The sequence below is a fragment of the Mesoplodon densirostris genome, chromosome 14, assembly GCF_025265405.1.
Source record: "Mesoplodon densirostris isolate mMesDen1 chromosome 14, mMesDen1 primary haplotype, whole genome shotgun sequence".
NCBI classification, from domain to species: domain Eukaryota; kingdom Metazoa; phylum Chordata; class Mammalia; order Artiodactyla; family Ziphiidae; genus Mesoplodon; species Mesoplodon densirostris.
The window spans coordinates 1,607,872-1,630,921 of NC_082674.1; the positions used below are offsets into that span (position 1 = coordinate 1,607,872).

At 46.0% G+C, this 23,050-nt stretch overlaps 1 protein-coding gene across 3 annotated transcripts in view; it reads right to left on the reverse strand.

Moving 5' to 3' along the window:
* MYT1L (myelin transcription factor 1 like) overlaps positions 1 to 23,050 on the reverse strand; it is a 135,930-nt gene that overhangs the window by 101,152 nt on the left and 11,728 nt on the right. For all 3 annotated transcript variants that reach the window (XM_060117030.1, XM_060117029.1, XM_060117031.1), the window contains exon 4: positions 9,368 to 9,723. In XM_060117030.1, the coding sequence (XP_059973013.1) occupies positions 9,368 to 9,723 (356 nt within the window). The remainder of the gene's footprint in view (positions 1 to 9,367; positions 9,724 to 23,050) is intronic.

A 23,050-nucleotide genomic window follows, 5' to 3' on the forward strand; every position in this document is an offset into this window, starting at 1 on the left:
GAGCAACCCTCGGGGGCAGGCCGGGGCCTGGGAAGGGGCAGCCGATTCACTGCGGCTGCGCGGTACACGGAGGCTGGGGGAGCTCCGTCCGTCGGCATTTACTGGGTCAAATATCGGCATTTCGAGATATCTTCCTCCTACTTCAAGATGCAAAAACTTCGGAGAGGACGACATAGGACACGTTTTTACCAGAACACGGACAGATGTTCTAATGGCCACAGTTTTGCTTAGGCCAGTTCTGACAGGCCTGTGGGACACGAACAAATCCAGCTTATTTATTCACTTCACTGATGTTTGGAGTGGAAAGATGAACCCAGGATGCAGGGACGCCACCGCGTAGGGGACGGAAGAGAAACACACGGAAAATAACTGTTATCAGTGATGTTGGCTGGTGGCCTGTGCTGTGAGGGGTCAGGGGGCCAGGACAGGGGTCACTTCAGGTGCAGCTGGGCCAGGCTCACTGAGAAGGCGGCCTCTGGGCAGTGACCTGAGAGATGAGGGGACCGCACCCCGGGAGGAGGGGCTGCGGTGCAAAGGCTGCTGGGTTTGAGGATGTGGAGTTTCAACACTATGAGATTTCAATTAATTTAAGTTAAATTCAAACTCAACATATTTATATTTAAGCAACCCCGTGTGGCCAGGGGCTACCACGTTGGCCCGTGCAGGGTCAGCACACGGAAGTTCAGTGGGGGCTGAGCTCTGATTTTGACTTTTATAAAAGTATATATATATATATATATATATATATATATATACATATATATATATATGTATATATATGTATATATATATATATATATATATGTATATATATATATAATTTATACGTGGACTTAAGTAACACAGATTTGATATAGACCACCCACCACCAGATCACTGTGCAGTCGAGGAACAGCTCCATGGCATCTGGGGCCCTGCGATGGCACCTGGCTTGGAAGGTGATAGTCTGGTCCCGACCCAACTCCCGAGAGCCGTGTCTGCAGTTCAGGAAGGACGCCCCGAGCACAGAAGGTGGTCCCAGCACATCTGTTGCATCATCTCCAGGGGAAAGCCCGCTGTCTGGGCTTGTGGTGGAGGAGGGTGGCCCGTGTCCGCACGCAGGCCCTGTGCATCTCTAGTCCGACCCTCCCTGTCACCTGCCCCGTCAGCACAGGTGAAGGTCACGGCCATGCATCCCCTTTCACGTCCTGAGTCAGACCTCACGCGTGTACAGTCAGCTTCCCAGGCCCAGAGCAAGGCATGGGGGCCCGGGCAGAATTCTCCCAGCTCAACAGCATCCAAAGCAGAAAGCACAGGCTAACGTCACTACAACAGCTCAGAGGAGGATTGTTGGTTTCTTGATTCTAGAAGTTGTCCATTTCATAAGCTGAAGCATGATGTAAAAATGTCCTTTAAGCTAAATGAGATAAACTGAAGGAAAAAAGAATGGTTTTCACAAGGGATCCAAGTTGCATAATAATTTTTAATGTAGAATGTGTAAGTTATGCTTCTTGAAGTTTTTATTCATTAGTAATCTTAATTAACGGAATGTGAGTGAATAAAGTTTTATTTATTCACTAAGTTTTGAGGTCCTTTCTACTTGATGACATTTTAGGTATGTGGTTTATCTAAGTTTGGAGACTAAGAAATAGAATAGTCATAGCCCCCAATCCAGACAAGAGCTATTTGAAATCAGTAGTTTTCAGACTGAGACGGGCTGAAACACACGAATCAACCTCATCCCTCTCTCTCTCTCTCTCTCTCTCTCTAATCACACACGCACACATGCGCGTGCTGCACACAGCTCGGAAACTTTCCAAATTAACTGGACGACCTTGAACATCCCTGGCCCAGCAGACCAAGGTTGCTTTTGCTACTGCTGATGCTGTAAACCAGGGAGTGGAAAAGAGTCTGTGAAAACTTTGGTCCTCCCGTTTTACATACTGGTGTGATGTGGCCATTCCAATGAGTATGTTTGATTGAGAGGAACTTGGGAGGCGCAGGGCGCCCGTTCTTCTCTTCAACCGTATTCAATCCCCATCAGACAGAAAAGACCTTTCAGAAACACTACCATTCTTTGGTAACCTAATCTAAAGCTCAACAATCTTCAAATATGAAAACTTTTGTTCTTGTTTTCAACTCAAACCTTTAAAGCCTCCATCTCGGCTTATGGCTTCTAATTCTGCCCTTTGTAAAGCACCATTACGTATATATTTTCATGTACACACTCCTCTTTCATGCTATATTATGTGCGTTTCTTTTTGGCAAAGCGTGGTATCTATTTAGTTTTTGTGTCCCCATGGAACCCAGTGCACTTCTGTGTACACAGAAAACACATTCCATTTTTTTTGAAGTGAGCTGTCACCACGCACTGAGTCTTTTAAATTAATGCAGCTTTGATGTACATAATATATTTGCTTGGTATCACCATGGACCTTGGGTTCCATGAATTACAGACAAGCTTGAGTTTGTGCTTGAGAGAGGAGAACCGTGCAAAAGCCACCTGAGTTACGGTTGCTACTTTGCAGCTCTGGATTGCTCGCCTCTCTCCAGCATCTCTCTGGACTACACCTGCTTTAAAGCTTAGCAACCAAGCAGTGAGGTGAGCAAAGGGCAAGTGTTACCATCCTAACCTCTGGAGGCCAAACCGAAGTCCAGGGAGAGCGAGGGAAGCAGGGCAGCCAGAGCTACAAGATGCACCTTTTCCCACCTTTATCCCGCCCTCTGCCAAGCTAGCATTTGGAATAAAAATCAAATTAAGGGGCTTCCCTGGTGGCGCAGTGGTTGGGAGTCCGCCTGCTGATGCAGGGGACACAGGTTCGTGCCCCGGTCCGGGAAGATCCCACATGCGGCGGAGCGGCTGTGTGCATGAGCCATGGCCGCTGAGCCTGCGCGTCCGGAGCCTGTGCTCCACAACGGGAGAGACCACAACAGTGAGAGGCCCGCGTACCGAAAAAAAAAATCAAATTAAGACAAAGAAATAAGCTGGCCATCCCTTTAAATTGACCTTAAAAACAAAAGGAATAAAAAGCATTTACTGGACGAAGTCATGTTACCCTAGTGGTTACTTGCTTGTGTGTTGCCACACTGTGTTATAATTTGCTTCATTACCTTGCTATTTGATACATAGTGTGCATTTCTCTGTCACTGTAATGGTTGTAATGATGATTTTCATCTTACTGCACAATCAAAATGGCATTGATAGGCATGAACTCCAGAGGCTGGGCCTGAGCATGGAGGTGGTCACTCAGGCCTGGTGCTCAGTCATGTGACCTGTGCCTCTCGACTTGTGCCCTATCTGTTAAATATATGTGATGTCATTAAAAGCTTTTAAATAAAAAAAATTGAATAAAAATGTGTTAGATCTACTCTCTTACATCTATTATTTCTTATTATTATGTAAAAAATAAAAAAACCCATACTTTATGCATGTTGCTTGCGTCTCAAATGTACATGACTTCACCTTGTTAGCAAGTTTTCTGGTTTGTATTGAAGAGTCTGAAAATTCGTGAAACATAACATATATTTTCTAATTACGCAAAATTAGTTTGCAAGAAGAAAGTTTAATTTTTATCATAAGATGACACCAAGAAATGCCTAATTCTGCCTTTACTCGTTTCTGATGGGTGGAGCCATCTACTCAGTGTATTCACATACTAAACTGCCTACAATAACGCTTTCATGGATGGAGGGAGAGATCAATTTTTAGGAGGATAAAAAGTCATCATATTCTTTCTCCCGACTGTGCACAGTTGAGACCTTGCCTACTAAACACACCTTGGTTTCTCCGCTGGTCACAGAACTCACTGCGTTTTCTGCTGACTGCAGGAGAAAGCTGGGGGGCGAATTTTGATGCACAGTCCGTATCTCAATTTGCTTCCTGCATCAGGGCCGTTTCCTGAGAATGAGGTAAGAGGTAACTGGCTGATCAGTGTGAGTGCCTCATCGAAAGGGAGTTTGGGGAGCTCAGGGGCCACAGTGAGGGACCCTCACCCTCCTCATTCTGTCCTGTCTTATGGAAATTCAAGCCCATTGGCTGCAAGTTGTCATGATGCTTTAGTAACATGGCACCTAGGGCATCATCCCGTGTGGAATAAAAAACACCCTGGACACTTGGTAATTAAAACAAAAGTTGTGTCTGTGAGGGTCGGTTTTGTCTTGAGTTCCCTTCAAAGACAGTTGAGTTTCTGCAGAGAAGCTGGATTACGTATGGATTTGCTTGCTGGGGAGGGTGGTGCAAACAGAGCCCAGAGTCAGAATGTGACAGGCCCTGACCACACCATTGTGAAGGTGTCCACGGATGGGAGGAGAGGCGAGCTGCAGTGACCTGACCAAAGCATGCTGGGCTCCACACCTCACAGGCCGCTCAGCCTCTGGTCAGCTCACTAAACCCTGTCCAGAGAAGCTTTGCTGTACACTGTACATTCTCAACGTAATTATTAGCATTGCCCTTCAAACCCCCCAGTTCCTTCTTAGAGGTGACCTTCCAAGGAGGCCACCACACATGTGTGGCTAATTCACACATAGAACAGAATGAAGCCAGAAAACCTCTAGAAAAGGAAGGTGTTTGCATTTTTACCTAATTTAACCCAATGGCCAAGTCAATTGTCTTCAAAGTTGAATTGTCCAGAAAGTCCCAAGATTCAATAAAGAGTAAGCAAAGAAAGGACCTTACATATTTACAAATGTATTTCAGAAACAGAATATATTAATAAACAGTTATGCAAACTTATGGTTACTGGGGTTAAGGGGGGGATAAACTGGGAGATTGGGATGGATATATACACACTACTTTATATAAAATAGACAGCTAATAAGGACCTACTGCATAGCATGGGGAACTCTACTCAACACTCCGCAATGGCCTATATGGAAAAAGAATTTTAAAAAGAGTGGATATGTGTATATATGTAACTGACTCACTTTGCTGTACACCAGAAACTAGCACAACATTGTAAATCGACTATACTCCAATGAACATTAAAAAAAATAAAGTTATAACCAGAGCAAATCACACAAAAAAGAAACAGTTATGTGTTAAAAATGGCAGTGGACATGAACATTTTCTGTCATCTGGACGACAAATTGCTATGTTCTTCCTCACGGAATTTTCTTTCCTGTCAGTGGGCAGATACAATATATACTCATAAGGAGATTTAAATACATACACTTATTTTATACACACATATGTGAGTCTATCTATTATTTAAAGATGTATTCTTTTTAGTGGGCTGTAGTGTGAAAATAAGTGTAACTTACTAGGCATTAAATAACCATTGAATCTATATTTCTCAAATTATAAGACTCTGAAAAGGTACTTACTATATACCATGTAAAAAATCTGCTATTAGAAAAAGCTATGACCCCTGAATAATAACTTTCTCAACTTTAGGATAACGAGGGAACTTTAAGCTCATAATTACACCTTAGACCATTACATGCATTTTGAAAATAAAATTCTCCATGCAAAGGTCAACTGGACAAAATATAATTCTGATTAATTAGTGATGCATTTAATGTAATCTGAAATGAGTTACTCAGATAGCATTTCCTGTTCTTCAAATGAGCAGAGAGTGATAAAAAGAACATGAGCTCTGAAGTAAGAAAAGCCACCAACAGAGTGTGACCATGTATCTGTCACCTGCTGAAAATAATCTTATCTTTCTGAGCCTCAGTTTCTAATTAGCACAATGAGAGTGAAATAATTTCTACCCTGCCCTGTCTTACACAATCACTGTGAAGATCAAACATAGTGTGTACATTACTATACTGACTGGACTGGAAATGTACATTATTAGTAATATTTTGGTTCACGTGTAACTACAACGCCAGAGGATCCTTGGAATTAGAATAAACACCTAATTTGCAAGTTATAAATAATAGTCCTTCTATAATCGGTGGGTTCCTATGTAATAATTTGGTGGTTTATAAGCATTTGTTTTCTCTGTAACAAAACCTCTCAATCAACTTCACATTTCAGTTTATAACCGAGGTGGAGAATGGTAGAAATTGTCTGAGACTTTATAGCTACTAGGGAGGCTGAGGGCAGCTTAAGCTTTGTCCGTGCAACTCCATCTGGCTGCCCTGGTTTCCTTGGGAGACCATCAGTTGCCGTGACGGACCCTATGATCAGCCCCTCGGCACCCGAGATGCCTCCGCGCACCCAGTCCTGCCTGCCTTGCTTCTCACTCTGTTAACAGTCAGTCACCGTCTGTGCTTCAGTTTACTAAGAAAGAGGCACAGTCCCCCTTGGAAAGGATCAGCTGCTGGCTCAGCCATGCAACAGCCACCAAGAGTGTCAACAAGGGACACGCAAGACCGACTTTGAGATGCTGACCCAGAACTCTGGTCACCAGACACAGAAAGTACCTTCCCCAGTTTTTCAGAAACAGTTTCTGCCAATACAAGGAGGGGACAAAGACATGCAATGTGGGGTGAGTTTCTCATGTTACAGACACGGCTATGGGGGCAGATACTCACACAGACTGAAAGTGATTTTGGCACTAAACAGCCATCAGGTAAAATAAAATGCATTTGGGAGGACATGAAAATGGGAGATGGATGGACACATGCCTTTCAAAACCTGATTGTTGTAAGTCACACACAGCTAGGAGTTTGATCATGTAAAATAAGCATTTCATCAGCAGAGCTGTGTCTCCTTGATCTAGAACCTTCCTGAAGATTCCTGACCCTGGGGGTATGAAATAACCCACTGGATAATCCACCTGGCATATCTTTGTGTGATATTGGCTACATGGGGTCTTGGAACACCTGTCCATGTGCTCCTCCAGGGGAGATTTCTCCCTGTAACAGAAAAACTTGGTGAAACCGTCTCCAGGAATCAGGCCTTGGAAGTGGTTTCTTCTTAGGAGGGATGCTTTCGTTTGACTTGGAAATCAAGCAAGGCTTTGGGCCTTCCTGCACAGAACTTAGAGCAATCAGAGCCACAGTTCAGGGTCCATCACATGGGCTACCTTTGATCCAACGACTCCTTGGGACTTAGGACTTGATGAGAGGCTGTCTAAGAGGGAGTAGCTTATTACACTTTGCTGCCAAAGTATTTGGTAAAATGGACCTATTTGTCTTACAGCAGAAGAGGTAGCCTGATGATCCATAAATGGCCACCACGGCTGAACCTCTCTTTAGTAGTTTTAGTTGATTCCTTTAAAGTTCACAGAAGAGATGATTCTAGAAGGTGCTTAGCTGGAGAATCCAGAGCTGAATATGAATTCTGCCACCAGAGACCAACAGTTGATCATTCATCCTCCTACTGGGCATTTTCTTTCTGGAACCAACTTCCTTACATGCCTCCGACTTGGGCTTCATGTTTGCAGAACACTGAGTGCTGGTCACCAGGCAAGGTGGGTCACATAATTAGGCATTCTGGGGCCGAAGTTTTAATTATGCAATTGTTTCATGGCTGTATCATGCCCCCTTGATTATGCCCACTTACATGAATTTTCCTAGAAAAATGTCTTTATCTTTGGTTTACTTTCTCACTTTTTAAAACAACTCTGAGCGTTCAAGTCAGAGTGAATGAAGCCAGTGCAGTCACATGCTAAAGCTGTTTCAATAAGCCTGTGAGCGCTTTTTCAAAATATGTCATTTTGCACTTTTAAAAGTAGATTATTTAAAATATGGCCCTAAGTAAATTAAAATTGAAAGTTTAATTCTAGCAAATGGAGAGCAGACCCTAGACTCTGGTTAAGGCACTTGGTTAAATGATGCATATGTGCAAATATCTCCCACCCTAATTCACCACACGCACAAACCTCTATAACTTCAAATATTAATGTCTACGGCTTTCTAAACATAGAAGGAGAATATGAAAGAGCAGTATTTTATACTATCTTCATAAGAAGCCATGGTTAAGCTACAAATCATGAGTCAGCCTCAACAATGAATGATTTCACCCAGAACTACACACATGTAATACAGGGTCCAGAAATAATTTGCCAAATTGGTCGATTCTCCAACTTTCCACATATTTTATTACCCAGAGCTGCTGTTTTTAATACTCAGCATGAAAGTCCCGTCATCTCATTAATGACACCACAGTCTGCTTAGCAGAGCGAACGGTGTGTGTCTGTGGGTGTGTGCTGATGCTACTCCTTAGGCTGTCTCCACACCACGATCTATAATAACAAGACAAGAAAAGTAACCTGGGGAGACCAGATTTTAATGCATGAAGTTTATGCATGTGTGTGTGTGCCTGTGTATGTGTGTATGCACTTATATACAGATACGTTTGTATTATCCATGTAAGTTAAGCAGTCAGTTGTTTTCATAAGGACCCTAAACTACAGTAACAATCGAGGATTCTTTCATAAAATCCAGGTTTCCTGGAACAAACTAGTGTAACCCGTGAAGGAGGAAAGTTGATCCATGCTCTCTCCACGGGATTAGCAACAACCAGTTCCCACCTGCCTGATCTACAAACTCTCCATCGGCTGAAACCACTGTCTTTTGTGTTGAGGAATTAGCCTTTCTCAGAATTCAGATTCTTGAAGAGGTTTGAGCCCAAGGAAGAAGTGTAAGGAAAATATATTCCCTTCACTTTTTAAACCTGCTTTGCCATTTCTCTAAGGCAAACTCTGAGCCAGTAAAGCCTAGAACTAGACTCTTCAGTGACCTCCCACGTCCTTCTAGGAAAGAAAGGACTTCTGTGAAGGGACTGGCTTTGAAGTCCTACTTCTGAGTCTGACACCAACAGTAAGCTGGATGTAAAAGCAAAACCATCTGAAAATTTTGCCCCAAAGGTGCCACTACCCTGCACAGCATGCCCTTCATGTGTCTGTCTCCCTGGATCTGAAAACACAGCTCTTGAGCATGGAAGCAGATGACGGGTTGATTCATTGCTTCCTCACAGCCTGGTTCCTCCTCGAACCCATACCTGATGGCCACTAAAGGAAAGCCTTGGCCACTGACGGACAGACCTACTTCAGCAGCTCATGCAGCGGGGCTCACACAGGCTTCCAGCTCCCGGGAGGCACGTGGGCTGCCCGTGCCAATGCCACAGCCGCCGTAGCGGGTCATGACGGGATCTCTCGGGTGGAGCCTCCGAGAAAAGGCAAGCTGGACTCTCTCGATAAAAGTTGCCAAGCTAAACAGACGTGCACACCGCAGATATTTCAGCAAACTTTGAGGATGACCAGTCTGAGTAACAACGTGACCGAAGCAACATCTAATGTCTGATGGATGATTGAAAGAACTTCTCTAAAAGGAAAGGGAAAGACACACGGACACCCACGCCTCCCAGCGTTGCCCCGGCCGCCTAATCCCGTGGGCATCAACCACGCATGCGCCACGACCACTGGCACCAGAAGGCCCTCCTCCCGGAAGCGGCCCCGCCCACCGCTCGGTCCTCGGCTACCGCGTTGAGGATTACCGTTCTCCTCCTCATCGTCCTCGTCGTCCTCCTCGTCCTCCTCGTCCTCGTCGTCCTCCTCGTCCTCCACGTCCTCGCCGTCCTCGTCCTCGTCCTCATCCTCGTCCTCCATGTCCTCCTCCCGTCCCCCCTCCTCGTCGTCGTCCTCGTCCTCCCGCTGCTCGTCGTCGTCGTCTGAGTCGTCCTCCTCCGCGTCCTCCTCCTTCTCGTCCCCATCCTCCGTGCCGTCGCTGTCGTAACACTCATCCACCGACGAGCTGTCCGCTTTCACCGCAAACGGTTTTCGCTTGGGAGCAGGTTCTTGGGGCTGTTTATCTTGTGTTTTTCTTTTTTTAGCCAAGGGGCAGCCGTACACGCTGTTAGAAAAGAGAGAGAAGATCTGAGTTACTATCTGAGGATCAGGGCAACGGGAGTCCTGGATGAAGAGGCTGAGGCTCGGCACGAATGCAGAAAGGATGTGAGCACGTGGACTCCCACGAGTGTGCCGGCACCTGTGCACAGAGCGATATTCCACAGAGACACAGCTGGCTTGTGTCTGAGGCTGCTAACCTTTTCTCTCCGCTCCTCGTCCCTTATCACTACCATCCACATGATCGCACAGGGATCCTCACAGCACCCCCGGGGATGGTTTACGAAGCACGTGCACAGCAACATCATGTAATTGACAACACAAGTTCACTAAACATCTTACCAAACGCACACGGTGTGCAATGCACATTTAAAAAAAAGAATTAGTTCATGCGTACTATATTAACATATATACATTTTTGTGAAATACGGAAATATAGAAGTTGCAAAAAAGCTTTGGATATATTTGGATTTGTACATTCTCAAGATAAAGTTATATCTGTAGACAGAATGACCACTCAAAGAAGATGGACCGTACATGCCTTTGATGGGAGCAAGATTCAAACTCTGTAGAAGGTGTCAGTCCTGCCCTGGCGTCACAGAAAGCAGACTTGGTGTATTTGGCAGTCAGCACTAATCATGCTAAAATTGGCCCAAACTTGGGTAAGACCCTTACAGCAAGAGCTCATAACCTTTCCTTAAAAAAGGGCAATTTTCCAAAGCATTGTTGCTAATTGGAGTCTTTTTCTTCCTGGAAACTCTATATGTGTATATATATACTGCAAGGAATGGGGAGAAAAGACATACGGGAAAATGCTGTTGGCAATTATTCTGTGTGTCTAAAATGAGATGTGTGATCATCATCACTAAGTGAACACTTTGATAGGGGATTCCTGCAGACTATGATTAGCTTTACTTTTGGACCTAGGAATGGTAAAATATTCATTCAGTCATGAACCCACCCAGTGTGTATTTATCTTGGGAGCCTCCTCTTTGCTGGACCCTGTGCTGTGCAGGAGACTCAGAGGTGAAAGGTGCAGATCCACCCTTCAAGTCACTTATGGTCCAAAGGGGACTCAGACATGGCAGTAATTCTGCTTTAGAACCTCTGGCCACTGTTTACCACCGTGCACCAAATGCCCGGGGAGTCATGGGCACTCATCCAATAGTTGTTGAGTGAATAGAGAGTGTGACAGACACTATGATAAAAGTATAGAGAGGGCACTACATCATAAAATAGAGGGGCAGCCAGCCAAGGGAGCTGGGGCGTCCCCAGGAAGAGGCTACGCTGGAGACAGGCCTCAAAGGAGATGCCCAGATGTCTGGGAGGGAGTGTGAGGATGGCGCGAAGACCTGAGAGCCCTTCGGGGTCAGACCATCCTTGCAGGCTAATGACGGCAGTTATTTGAGTTCCTTCACGCAGTCGATGATGCGATCACAGTTGCATGTTGGGAAGCTGACAGCAGCTGCGGTGAGGACAGATTGAGGGCGTGAGAGACGAGATAGGGTCGGGGTGGGGGGAAGCAGGCAGAGCTGCCACCCGTGAAACACAGAGTGATGAGGCTTCTGCCTTTTGACTGTTCTCATATTGTAAAAATACAATAATCAAAACAGATAATGTTTATTATAATCAGAAAAAACTGAAGGAAACAAACTTTGGTCTAGAGAGTGTTTCTCATAGGAAATAAACAGGTATCTGAGATTTCTTTTATGTGAACATTTACATGGATTTGGGGAGAGTCTGAGTCAATAATCTCAGCCAAACATTCCATAGCACTGAAGGACTGAGTCCTCCCTGCCTCCATCCCTGACAATTGGTCAAGTCCAACTTCCATTCCAGCGAATCTTCTCAAGACGTGGTCCTGGATCTGAGTGGACTTGTTAGTGTATTCACTCTGTGTTTATCTGAATAAATTAGTAAGTGTAACAATAAGTATTCTTTTTCTTCGGGCTTTGTCTGTGAACTGGCAGCTCATGAGGACTATTGTTACCTTCCCAAAACTCTTCTCTCTTCTCTTAATTCATCAACAAATTGTTGGATGTGTCTGCTCTGCATCAATGCTACCTGCACACCAGGTGTTCACTGAGACAGACAACTGGCCTGCTTTCACTATCGGACTCATTCAGATGCTGGGAAATGATGGGAAAACAGTTGATCTTGTGCTATTCACTCATGTTACTCAAAACGGCCCCACCTCCACTTGGCAATGGGAATGTCTGTAGATGGTGTAAACCCAGCACTACGGTGGGCTTCTTGCTGATTCTCTCCCCTCTCAGCAGCCCCAAATCGCAAGATGCTAACGGGAGCTCAGACCTTAGACAGTAGGGTTGCAAAATTCAGAGTAGGAGAATGGAGACTGCCCTTCTGTTGTTACCTGAATTGGTTTTACTTCCTTATCCTATATTTTGTAAACCATTTGGATTCATTTTTTCCAACTTTCAGGAATTAGCTGGCCTCAAGCTTCCAGTGTCTTCTGCCAGTTCACATGGTTTGATGCTCAAGCTTTTTTCTACAGCTACTAACGTAAACTGGAAATGAAATTGCGCTCTTCTTACAAACAGATTCATTTTGTCCCTTCTCTATTTGACCCATTCACACTGACTGTGAGTTCCTGGTATCTACTTTAAACACGACCACCAAATTCAAGCCCACAGGACAGATTTCACTTTACTTGTTCCAAACAGCTCCTGGATGAAGAACCCACTCCCATAGACAGACACTTCCTGGTCTATGAAACCCAGTGGTTTGGAATGTTTCAAAGTGAAGCCTTGGGAAGTGACTCTGGGACATGCATTGGGGAGCGTGGAGCCTCCCAAACCCATATGTGGACCTCACATCTGCTGATGGGGGGGCCAGCAGGACAGAATTTGCACAGCTGAGGAAGAGCCAGTGTTGCTTCTCTTCCACCTAGCAGGTGCTGCTGGTCCAAGTGCTGGAAAAGCCAGGCTGCTTTCCAGCTACAACCTCCTCCAGATTCATCCAGGCTTATGTCTATCAACACACACGAGTCTTTCTAAAAAGCCAGCAACCCCCCACAGTTCTGGAATGTCCCTAGCATGAAACAAATGGCAGAGTCTTAGGAAAAATTGGGAATCTGGTGCCAACATGAAACCCCAGGTAGAGAACTTGGCAGGCGCCATGGCTGGCCCTTCACCTGCGCAGGAGGGTCCAAGTTTCACTTAGGGTTTGGAATTCATGGTCGGTATTGCACTCCTCCATTCTGCTTCTCTGCACTGTCGTCAGGCCTCCACCATGGGAACAGCTGCCTATTTCCCATAGCAGCGAATGGAACCTTGTGTTTGATGGCTACTCTATGAAATTGTTGAATGAACAAACCATAGTTTTCTCCACTTATTACTAATGAAAGCACTTACCACATCCTAGTGTGATTATCGGTTGACATACTGTCTTTCTCCTTCATGAGACAAAGAAAATGGCCCGTGTTTAAGGGATTGTTCTATTTTTAGAGCTGCAGTATCCAATACAGTAGTCACTAGTAATATGTAGCCAATTAATAAAATTAAAGGAGATTTTTAAATGAATTCCTCAGATGCACTAGTCACGTTTCAAGAGTCCAATAACCACATGTGGCTAGTGGCTACCATACTGGACATAGTAGGTTCTCAGTAAATATCTACTGAGTGAGAAACCGATGGGAAGGCTTCTCACTGGACACTGAGGGAAGCTGAGTAGGGGACAGGGAGGGAGGGGCTGAGCTTTGGGAGGCAGCTCACAAAACTGTGACTGCAAGAAAGCCCAGTCTTCTGGCCCAGCCACTCAAGGGAATACATGCTGTATACTTACAGCAGACTCAGACTCAGCCACCTCTGAAGGACAAGGGTGCTGCTGGGGTGAATGTCTCTGCTGATCCCTGTAGCTGAGCCACTTCCGGTGTAAGTAGCTGTTGGACCTGCCGGGTCTGCCCGCCTCCGAGCTGAGAGGTGAGCCGGGAGGCCAGGTCGGCGTCTGCAACGTACTGACAACTACCTCTCCTGCATCCTTATCACTCTATATAATGCGCAACATTCGAAGATGACAATAAATACATTTATATGTTTCTCACACAGTGGAAACTTCAAAGTGTCAGTATGATGACTTATAAGATCACGGCAGCTCATGCTTTAACCTCCTTGAGTCACTTAAAGTTGCAAATCAGCTTCCAGGCTTTGCTATTCTGCAGCTCCTCTACTGGTTTGGGTGTCTTGGTAGGTCATTTAGTTGCTGTAGCTTTTACAGTCCTTTTGATGTTAACTTGATTTAAACAACGTTTCGTCTTTTGTGTCAGGTTATTCTAGAAAATTGGTTACCTGCCATGGAGTTTCCGGAGTTTCTGAAGTGAACACATATATAAAATATTGTGTATTACATGCTCTCGAGGCCAATTTCTATGTTATTTTTAATGGTCTTTTGCTTGACATTTTCACGTCTCCAATTTTAATACAAACAGGGGACAGGGTCTCAGAAACTGAAAAACACGTTTGGCCAAGTGTGCCCTGCTCACAGCCCTCTTGTTACAGCTGCTGACAGGAGACAAGGATGTAGGATGAGATGATCTTGGCTCTGGCCTCTCCCAACTAAGGGCGATGCTCGTGGAGCCTAGAAAGGCCACGGTCACTTCCGAGGCTCACGAGGGGTTCTTTGTGGTCTCTGCTCTTATGGGTGATATTTTCCTTGTGTTGCTTGAAGAGCCTCAATGTGTCAAGGATAAATAATTATTTTGGAATAATAGAAATTCTATTTGAACATGATTCTGGAGTCCTGGGTTCTACTGTCAGCTCGGCTAATGCCAACACCACTCACAGATCACTTATTATGTGCCTGGTGTTTCCTAAAATCTTTACATATATGGATCCATTAAACTCTATGATGACCCTGTGAGACAGGTGCTATTATAATTCCCATTTTGAGGGGCAGATCCTGAGCTCCTTGCTGAAAATCTCAAGGCTGAGTAACACTAAACAGGTGTTGACACCCACCCCACTCCCCCCCGTTTTGGCTTCTGATCTCTAAAGAGGGAGAGACGCTGTGCTCCTTCCTCACTGGGCTCTAGTGAGGATCCATTGACACATTTGATTCTCTGACATCTATCATATGGTAGGTAGGCTCGCCATAATTGCTGCTGAATGAATAGATTGATTCTTTTGTTCAGGAAACGTTCCCTTGAGCAGTGCAGACACAGCCCTCACCTCACAGGACAGGAGCAGAGAGAGTCACCCTCGTGGACAGGACGGAGGGTCAGGAAAGCTTCAAAGAGGAACCGATATGGATGGGGCAGGAGAGAAAGACACAGAGAGAGACAGAGACAGAGAGTGGTGTGACTGCATCCGTGGGATTTTGAGGGACAGCCCTGAAGATGGAGGTGCCCATCACAAGGTGGTCAGTGGGAAGAGTCCTACAGGGCGTCGTTTTCGCACTGTAAACACCCTTCCTGTGGCTGCAGTGCAGTGAAGAGGCTGGAGGAGCCTGGCTCACGCCCACTGATGTGGAGGGTGTGGAAGACTCTGGGTCTTGTTGGGCTTTTTGGTGGGAGAGGGGAAGGAAGATCAGGCTGACACGGGTGAGCTAAACGTGCGGGGTCCCAGTTCCCATAGCAGCAAGAGGGGTGGACTCAGGAGAGAGGTCTGGCTGGCAACACTGGTTTGGGGTGGTCAGTGCACAGTGGGATGGAGCTGGCTTCCTGGGGAAGAGTAGAGAGAGAGGACTGACAGACCCGTAGGAAGACGGGCATTTGAGGAAAGGGAGGGGGGCTGACGGAAGGAGATGCAGAGGACAGAGGACTGTCCAAGTGCCCTGAGGGCTCCAAGGAGGCCTGAGCTGCTCCCCCGGGGCTCCCTGGCTGGCTGGAGGGGGTGGGATCAGAGAAACCTGCAACCCTGGGACAGCACTCGGAGCCCCCGGGAGGCCACAGGAGTGGGAGAAGAGTGACCTGGGCCAGGATGGATGTCGCAGCAGGAGGTGGGTTTTGAACCTGGCCTGGAAGCCTGGGCCGTATCTACCCAGATGGCAGAGGGTCCAGGTCATCACACATGCGGAGAGTCTGTGAACAGCATCGGAGCTACATAAACACAAAAGCGACTCTGTTGAGAACATATACTTAAGTAGCTTGCTCAAGATTACACAGCTGTTCAACTTTGGGCAGCTTATTTAATCCCTACCAGCCTCAACTTCTCCATCTGTAAGATGGGCACAGTAATACCTAATTCAGACTCTTGGCAGCAAATGAAAAACATAAAAATGTATATAAAACACCTTCTGACTACGTGGAAGGTGCTCCGGAAACCTGAGCTCTCTTTTTGTTATTTTCTCCCTCCTCTTCTTTTGTGAACAGTTGACATCCCTCTTTATCACTGAACTTTTAAAGGGCTGTTCCTACATGTCTTTAGAATATATAAAAGTATTTTAAAATACTGCAGAAGTAACTTAATTCACTGAATTATTCAATTAAATGGCTGGCTTTCCAGACATCTTCCTGATAGCTTTTCAACAACATATATATTAAAACCAATTCAGTTTTGACTACATATTGACATATTTCCTTAATTTTGTCCTTTTATTCTCTGTAGAGTATTGTAAACAAGAGTCAGACTGATTTGAAAAGTACATATTTTTAACTTAAATGTGACATAAATGTTCTAGGCATTGTAAGACATTCAATGAATAAATTTTCAAAATATTTACTTGACGTTATGGCTTTAGAGAATTAAAAAAATTCTGTTTCTGGAAGGCAGAGACTTGCTTTATGGGTTTTTCTTTTATCATTTTAAATGATGTAGCCTGTTATGAAATACTTATTGCCTTGAATGGCAGTTTAAAGATTCAAATAAAACATAAAATAATCACTGTGTAATTTATTTTGACTCAAGAAGAACAGTTCCCCAGGGGAAGGCAGCAGCCTGGTGGGTCAGTGGTCCACAGGGCTGACGTCCACCAGGGAGGATGGGTGGAGACACAGAGAAACTAGCACCCTTTTCCCAAACCCGCTTTCCAGGAGATTTGGTTAACTGGCTGCTGAGACCGTTTCTTGTATTTTAAAAGAAATCTTGAAATCCTTACAGTATCCCCCTCCCATTTTTCTTTTCACCTGAAATAACCTGGGTTTCTCTGTTCTTCCAAAGTCAAAAGAATTCAACTAAAGCAGCCCTGGTATGAGCGTAGCGCCTGCAGCACCTGCTTTCCCCTCCTCTCTCCCCCCCTTCCTCCCCTCCTTCCTTCCAGCCCTACTTCTCTATTTCCTCTCACGCTGACCCTCCCAGACCATGTCAAGTTCTGCTTTTTCCATAAAGTCACTCCTGGTCAGTCTGGAATTCAGGATCCTCTGTCTTTAAAAACTCTGCACCATCAGATAGTTAGCACACTTTTTGTAACTATATTGTTACTGACTTTTTCATGTGTGTTCATTTTATCATCTCAATTTAACTGTTTCCTCCTTGACATTAGGGTGTGCCATAGAATTAATTATTCTAAATTGCCACTGTGCCAGTGAAGGAGTGGGTGTTCAATACATTGCTTTCTATTGACTGATATTACTGATGATTTGGCTATGAGCCTCCTGGTCTTCAGGTTGGTTCCACCAGCACCCGGCTTTCAATGAAATGCTTGCCCTCGCCTTTCCATCTGCAAAACAGCATTTACTACACCTGCCACTTATAAGACTGGAAGGGGGAGAATGTTGAGAATGTCAGATAAAATCACCCCAACAGCCCGTGTACTCCTTGGCAGTGAGATCGACGAATTAAACTGCTCTATAAATTCACTTTGACTCCTCCTATTTGAGCTAAAAGTCTCGGATGGTTAAAAGGGTTCCTGAAGTGGCCAGTTCATGACAGCCTGGGGAACCACGTGCTGGGATACTCCTAAGGCAACACTCTCAGAACAGCAGAGTCTGGAGGAGAGAGGACCCCAGCAATCACACCCCTTCACCTAGAAAAGGAAGAAGCTAAGGCCAGAGAGAGTCAGTGACAGGCACTAGGTCAGAATATGAATGGACTTTCCACCTGCTATGTGAGCACAACTCTGCCAGGTCAGGAGAGAAGCCTCTTAAGCATCTTACTTACATCAGCTTAGAGAACACCTCCAGAGAGGAAACTGCTGGAAATGAACACCGTGTGTGCTTAGGCTGTCAACAGCGTACTGGTTTCAACTTTATCGGTCTTGATATTTACAAGTTGACAAGAGTGCTCTGAATCACATTTAACAACAACACAACAACGCGGACGTTTTGGTCTGCATTTAGTCCAGACGAATTGAACACTGGAGGCAGCAACTGTGACATCATTAGCAAGTGACTGTGCCACTTTGTGCTAGCACAGGTACTAGACACTGCGGCAGTACTTAATACCGTAGCAACAGCTGGTGCTGCAGGTATACTTAGTACTGCAGTCATGCTTAATACTACTGTGATACATGCTTAATAATACTTAATACTACATGCTTACTACTTCTCAATACCACTGTGATACTCAATATTGCTGTGATACTCAATGCTGCTGGGATACTCAGTACTGAAGGGACACTGCGGAGCTCCTGAAGTTGCACCAGTGCTGCTACCTTGAATTACAGGAGTTAAGATTGATGGGAAGAACTGAAAAGACAAACCACAGAATGGGAGAAAATATTTGCAGATGATGCAACTGACAAGGGATTAATCTGCAAAAGATACAAACAGCTCACAGAACTCAATATCAAAAAAACAAACAACCCAATCAAAAAATGGGCAGAAGACCTAAATAGACATTTCTCCAAAGAAGACATCCAGATGGCCAAGAGGCACATGAAAAGATGCTCAACATTGCTAATCATTAGAGAAATGCAAATCAAAACTACAACGAGGTATCACCTCACACCAGTCAGAATGGCCATCATCAAAAACTCTACAAATAATAAATGCTGAAGAGGTGTAGAGAAAAGGGAGCCCTTCTACACTGTTGGTGGGAATGTAAATTGGTGTGTAGCCATTATGGAAAACAGTATGGACATTCCTTAAAAAACTAAAAATAGAGTTGTCATATGATCCAGCAATCCCACTCCTGGGCAAATGTCCTGAAAAAACTATAACTCAAAAAGATACATGCACCCCTTCGGGGCTTCCCTGGTGGCACAGTGGTTGAGAGTCTGCCTGCTGGTGCAGGGGACATGGGTTCGAGCCCTGGTCTGGGAGGATCCCGCATACTGTGGAGCAACTGGACCCATGAGCCACAACTACTGAGCCTGCGCATCTGGAGCCTGTGCTCCGCAACAAGAGAGGCCACAATAGTGAGAGGCCTGCACACCATGATGAAGAGTGGCCCCCGCTTGCCGCAACTAGAGAAATCCCTCGTGCAGAAACGGGGAGCCAACACAGCCATAAATAAATAAATAAATAAATAAATAAATTTAAATTAAAGATACATGCACCCCAATATTCAGCACTATTTACAATAGCCAAGACATGGAAGCAACCTACATGTCCATTGACAGATGAATGGATAAAGAAGATGTGGTACATATATACAATGGAATATTACTCAGCCATAAAATAGAATGAAATAATGCCAGTTGCAACAACATGGATGGACCTAGAGGTTATCATACTCTTTCTGTTTCTCATAAGTGAAGTAAGCCAAAGTCAAATATCATATGATATCGTTTATATGTGGAATCTAAAAAAAAAGAGACACAAATGAACTTATTTCCAAAACAGAAAGAGATTCACAGACATAGAAAACAAATTCCTGGTTACCAAAGGGGAAAGACAGGGGAGAGGGATAAATTGGGAGTATGGGATTAACATATACACACTACTGTATACAAAATGGGTAAACAACAAGGACCTACTGTATAGCACAGGGAACCACATTCAATATCTTGTAATAACCTATAATGGAAAAGAATATGAAAAAGAATATATATGTATAACTGAATCACTTTGCTGTTCAGCAGAAATTTACACAACATTGTAAGAAAGCTATACTTCAATAAAAAAAAAGATTGATAGGAAGAACTGAGAATCAAACTACATAAGAATTTATGATTTTGCCATTTACATCTTTGCCCCAGGGACCAATATATAAGAAAATACATGCAAATGAAAAATTAAAGATTTCTTACTCTTCCTCAAATACATACTAGAGTCCTCTTTTTCGGATGCTCTAGCACAGAGTACTTTGTCTTTCTATGGCTGGTAAGAAATTATTCAACTGTGGAATATTTAAAATTTAGGTAGTTGAAGCAGTGAGATGTTTATATGTTCAGCTCGGTTCAGGTCGTGCAGGAGGTCCACGAGGGGCCTGGGAAGAAGAGCCAGATGTGCTCGTCCAGCCTCGGTGGGTGAGGGCTTCCCAGCTTAGGAGTTAAACCACTGCCTTCAGCTCAGCCATTGGTCGGATGTAAATGATGTTGCTATGTTTCATTTGTCTCCATATTTAACAACACTAAATAGATGAGAATTTTTCTTCTTTTCTCTCAGTTTTCTCAGGCAGTGCCCACCTCCCCTCCCTGTGAGTAGACAGATAATTCTCAGTCCTGCAGGTGCAAAGGTTCTCAGACGTCCTGGTTGGGAACTGAATACTGGTCTGGACCAGAAGAGCTGGATTTGACGCCTCCTATTAATTGTGTGACCTTGAGGGGGTCGCTCCATCCCTGTGCGTCACAGGTCCTCGTCTGTAGGAGGAAGGGGTTGGTCAGATCCCCAGGGGTCTTTAAGGGCGTTTTCTGGAACCTGGGCTAGAGACCAGGTGTCTCGGAGCCCTTGTTCCCTGGGGCCTCCCTGTCCGTGGAAGGCTTCTGTGGGCAGGGGCCTGGGGGGCTCAGCTGCTTGCCTGATTGCTAAGGGCTCTCATTCCAGGATTCCGCGCTGTTTCTGTTCATGGTTCCTACTGAAATTGGGTTCCTCACATCTTTTTTTTTGCGGTACACGGGCCTCTCACTGTTGTGGCCTCTCCCGTTGTGGAGCACAGGCTCCGGACGTGCAGGCTCAGCGGCCATGGCTCACGGGCCCAGCCGCTCTGCGGCATGTGGGATCTTCCCGGACCGGGGCACAAACCTGTGTCCCCTGCATCGGCAGGCGGATTCCCAACCACTGCGCCACCAGGGAAGCCCCCTCACATCTTTTTTTTAATAGGTCATTCTCATTAATTAAAAGCTCTCAGGTACTACAAAGACATGAGTGAGGATCCGTGTACAGAACGTGGACCCGTTTGAGAGCATTAGCTTCTCAGAGTTTGAAGGATGCTCACATGACAATTGATGACAAGAAAAGTCAGAGGTGTCAAATGGCCCCATTGCTGGAAAAACAACAACAACAACAGAACCTGAAACAAAAGGCTGCATATAGGTCCCTTCAAATGAATGCGCGGTGCTTCCCAGGGCCCCATGCCTTGCGATGCACCTGGAACTAACCTCAGCTCCCTTTGGCCACGACCACCTTGCTCAGACCACCCCGTTCCTGCCCCGTCTCTGTCTGCATCTGGGTTGCGTGTCCCTCACTGAAGTGAACTCCAGCACAGAGGGCTTATCTCAGCCTGTGATGCGGTCCAAAGGCCGGCGGCCTCGTGGAAAGTGGGCAGGGCTGGGGATGGGAGGCCTGGCCTGCTGGCCAGTGACCAGCCCATCACCTGGACCCCAGCAGGGCACTCGGCCTCTGGGGTCCAGTTCTCACCACACAGCACGGGGCAGACAGAATGTTCTCGCACACAGTAAGGTACATGCAAGCTGCTCACGCGTGGAGTAGCCTCGGACCACAGAGGACTGGAGATGAGTGTGAAATTGTCGGCCGTGCAACATAAACCACATCGAGTGCAACTTAACGTGTTGTCTGCCTCCCGGCTCCTTCTGTTTGTACTGAACCTTGGGCCCGAGGACGCAGGACCTGAGTCTCCCGGACCCTCTTCCTCCTGGTTCAGCTCCCCCGGCGGCTCTGAGTCCTGCTGTGTCCACACCCTGAATGTCTCCAGTGTGTCCTCCTCTCCCTCCAGTCTTACCCCGCCTCCGGCCAGGCTGGCTTCTGGCCCCCTGGTCACCAAGAGCTTTCACTCCTATCTCCGCCTCCAATGCACAGACTCCTGCCTTCCCCCCTCCATCCCTCCCTCCCACCCTGTCTCTCTCTCTCTCTCTCCCTCCTGAGAGGACAAAACCTGACCCTGCCTGTGCACATACACGGTCCTCTGTGACCCACTGGGCCACATCCTGAGGCCGCGGCTTCCACATCCCCTTATCCCCATGGGGCACCTTCCATGACTGGGATCTTCTTATAACCACAGCCTCCTTCCTAGCTGTGCTTTTCTCCCCCCGCCCCCGCTGGGTGTGACCACAGTCCCACTGAGGACCCTGCCTCCTCTTCTGGCCTCCCTGGACCCCCTCCACCACCCAGCCTCATCAGGCTGGCTCCCCTAGGCCTGAGCTTCCATGGGCTGGCGCTCCGTGTCTGGGTCTGGTGCTTTTCTGCTCGGGCTCTGAGTCCATCCAACGCCGGGGACCCGGTCTATTCCTACGGATACCCGGTCTGTTCCTATGTGGATCTGGGCACTTGGCACAGTGCTGCTTAACAAAGAGCTCAGACTCACCAAGTGAAAGGGTGACTGATCACGCGAGCCCTCCCGCTGTGCCCTCCCCTGAGGGCCCCCTTCCCCCCACTGGCCAGGTGGAGAGTCTCCCCCTTGGGAAGGCTGGCCAGCCCAGGGGGATGGAGCCCCTTCCTTCTCTGTTCCCTGGTCCCCAAACAGGGCTCCAAGGGCCCTTGGGACATTCTGTCATATATGTGTATCCGCGGGACAGCTGGCCTCCTCAGGGGAGGAATCACTTCCTTCCCGTGATGCCTCTGTGTCCGACCATGGTCCTGACTCATGGTGTGGAGGTGATAGATGTCAGATGATAGTCAAGAAGACTTCCTCCAAGGAGAAGACAGTAAGATCCTACTGGTTATAAATTTAGGTAGAACTGAACCTAAGCCAATCTTTTTGCTTGTAGAAATTGTTCTTCTATCTTTCCAATCATTTTCCCTCTTCAGCATCCTTTCATTACGTCAGTAGCAACATCTTCCAGCAGGTACTAAATGAACGGCCATTGTGAGCCGAGGAAAGGATGCCTTGGGGAGAGAAAGAGAGAAGTTTCCTCTGTCTTCTGAGGAGCTGATGACAATCCATTTAGGAAGAAAATTTTATATCTGGGCAGAAACTGTGCGGTGGTGACAAGTGTCTAAGAAAGTTTGTGCGGATCGAAGATCCTGCTTCAGATGTTGTGTTTCGACTGTGGGAAAGAGATCTACTCTTTAAAGGAAAGTTGTGATGAATCCTTGTGTAAATAACACAGGATGTAGACGAAACATGGGTGAAATCTGAGGTCCTGCCCGGCTGGAGCCA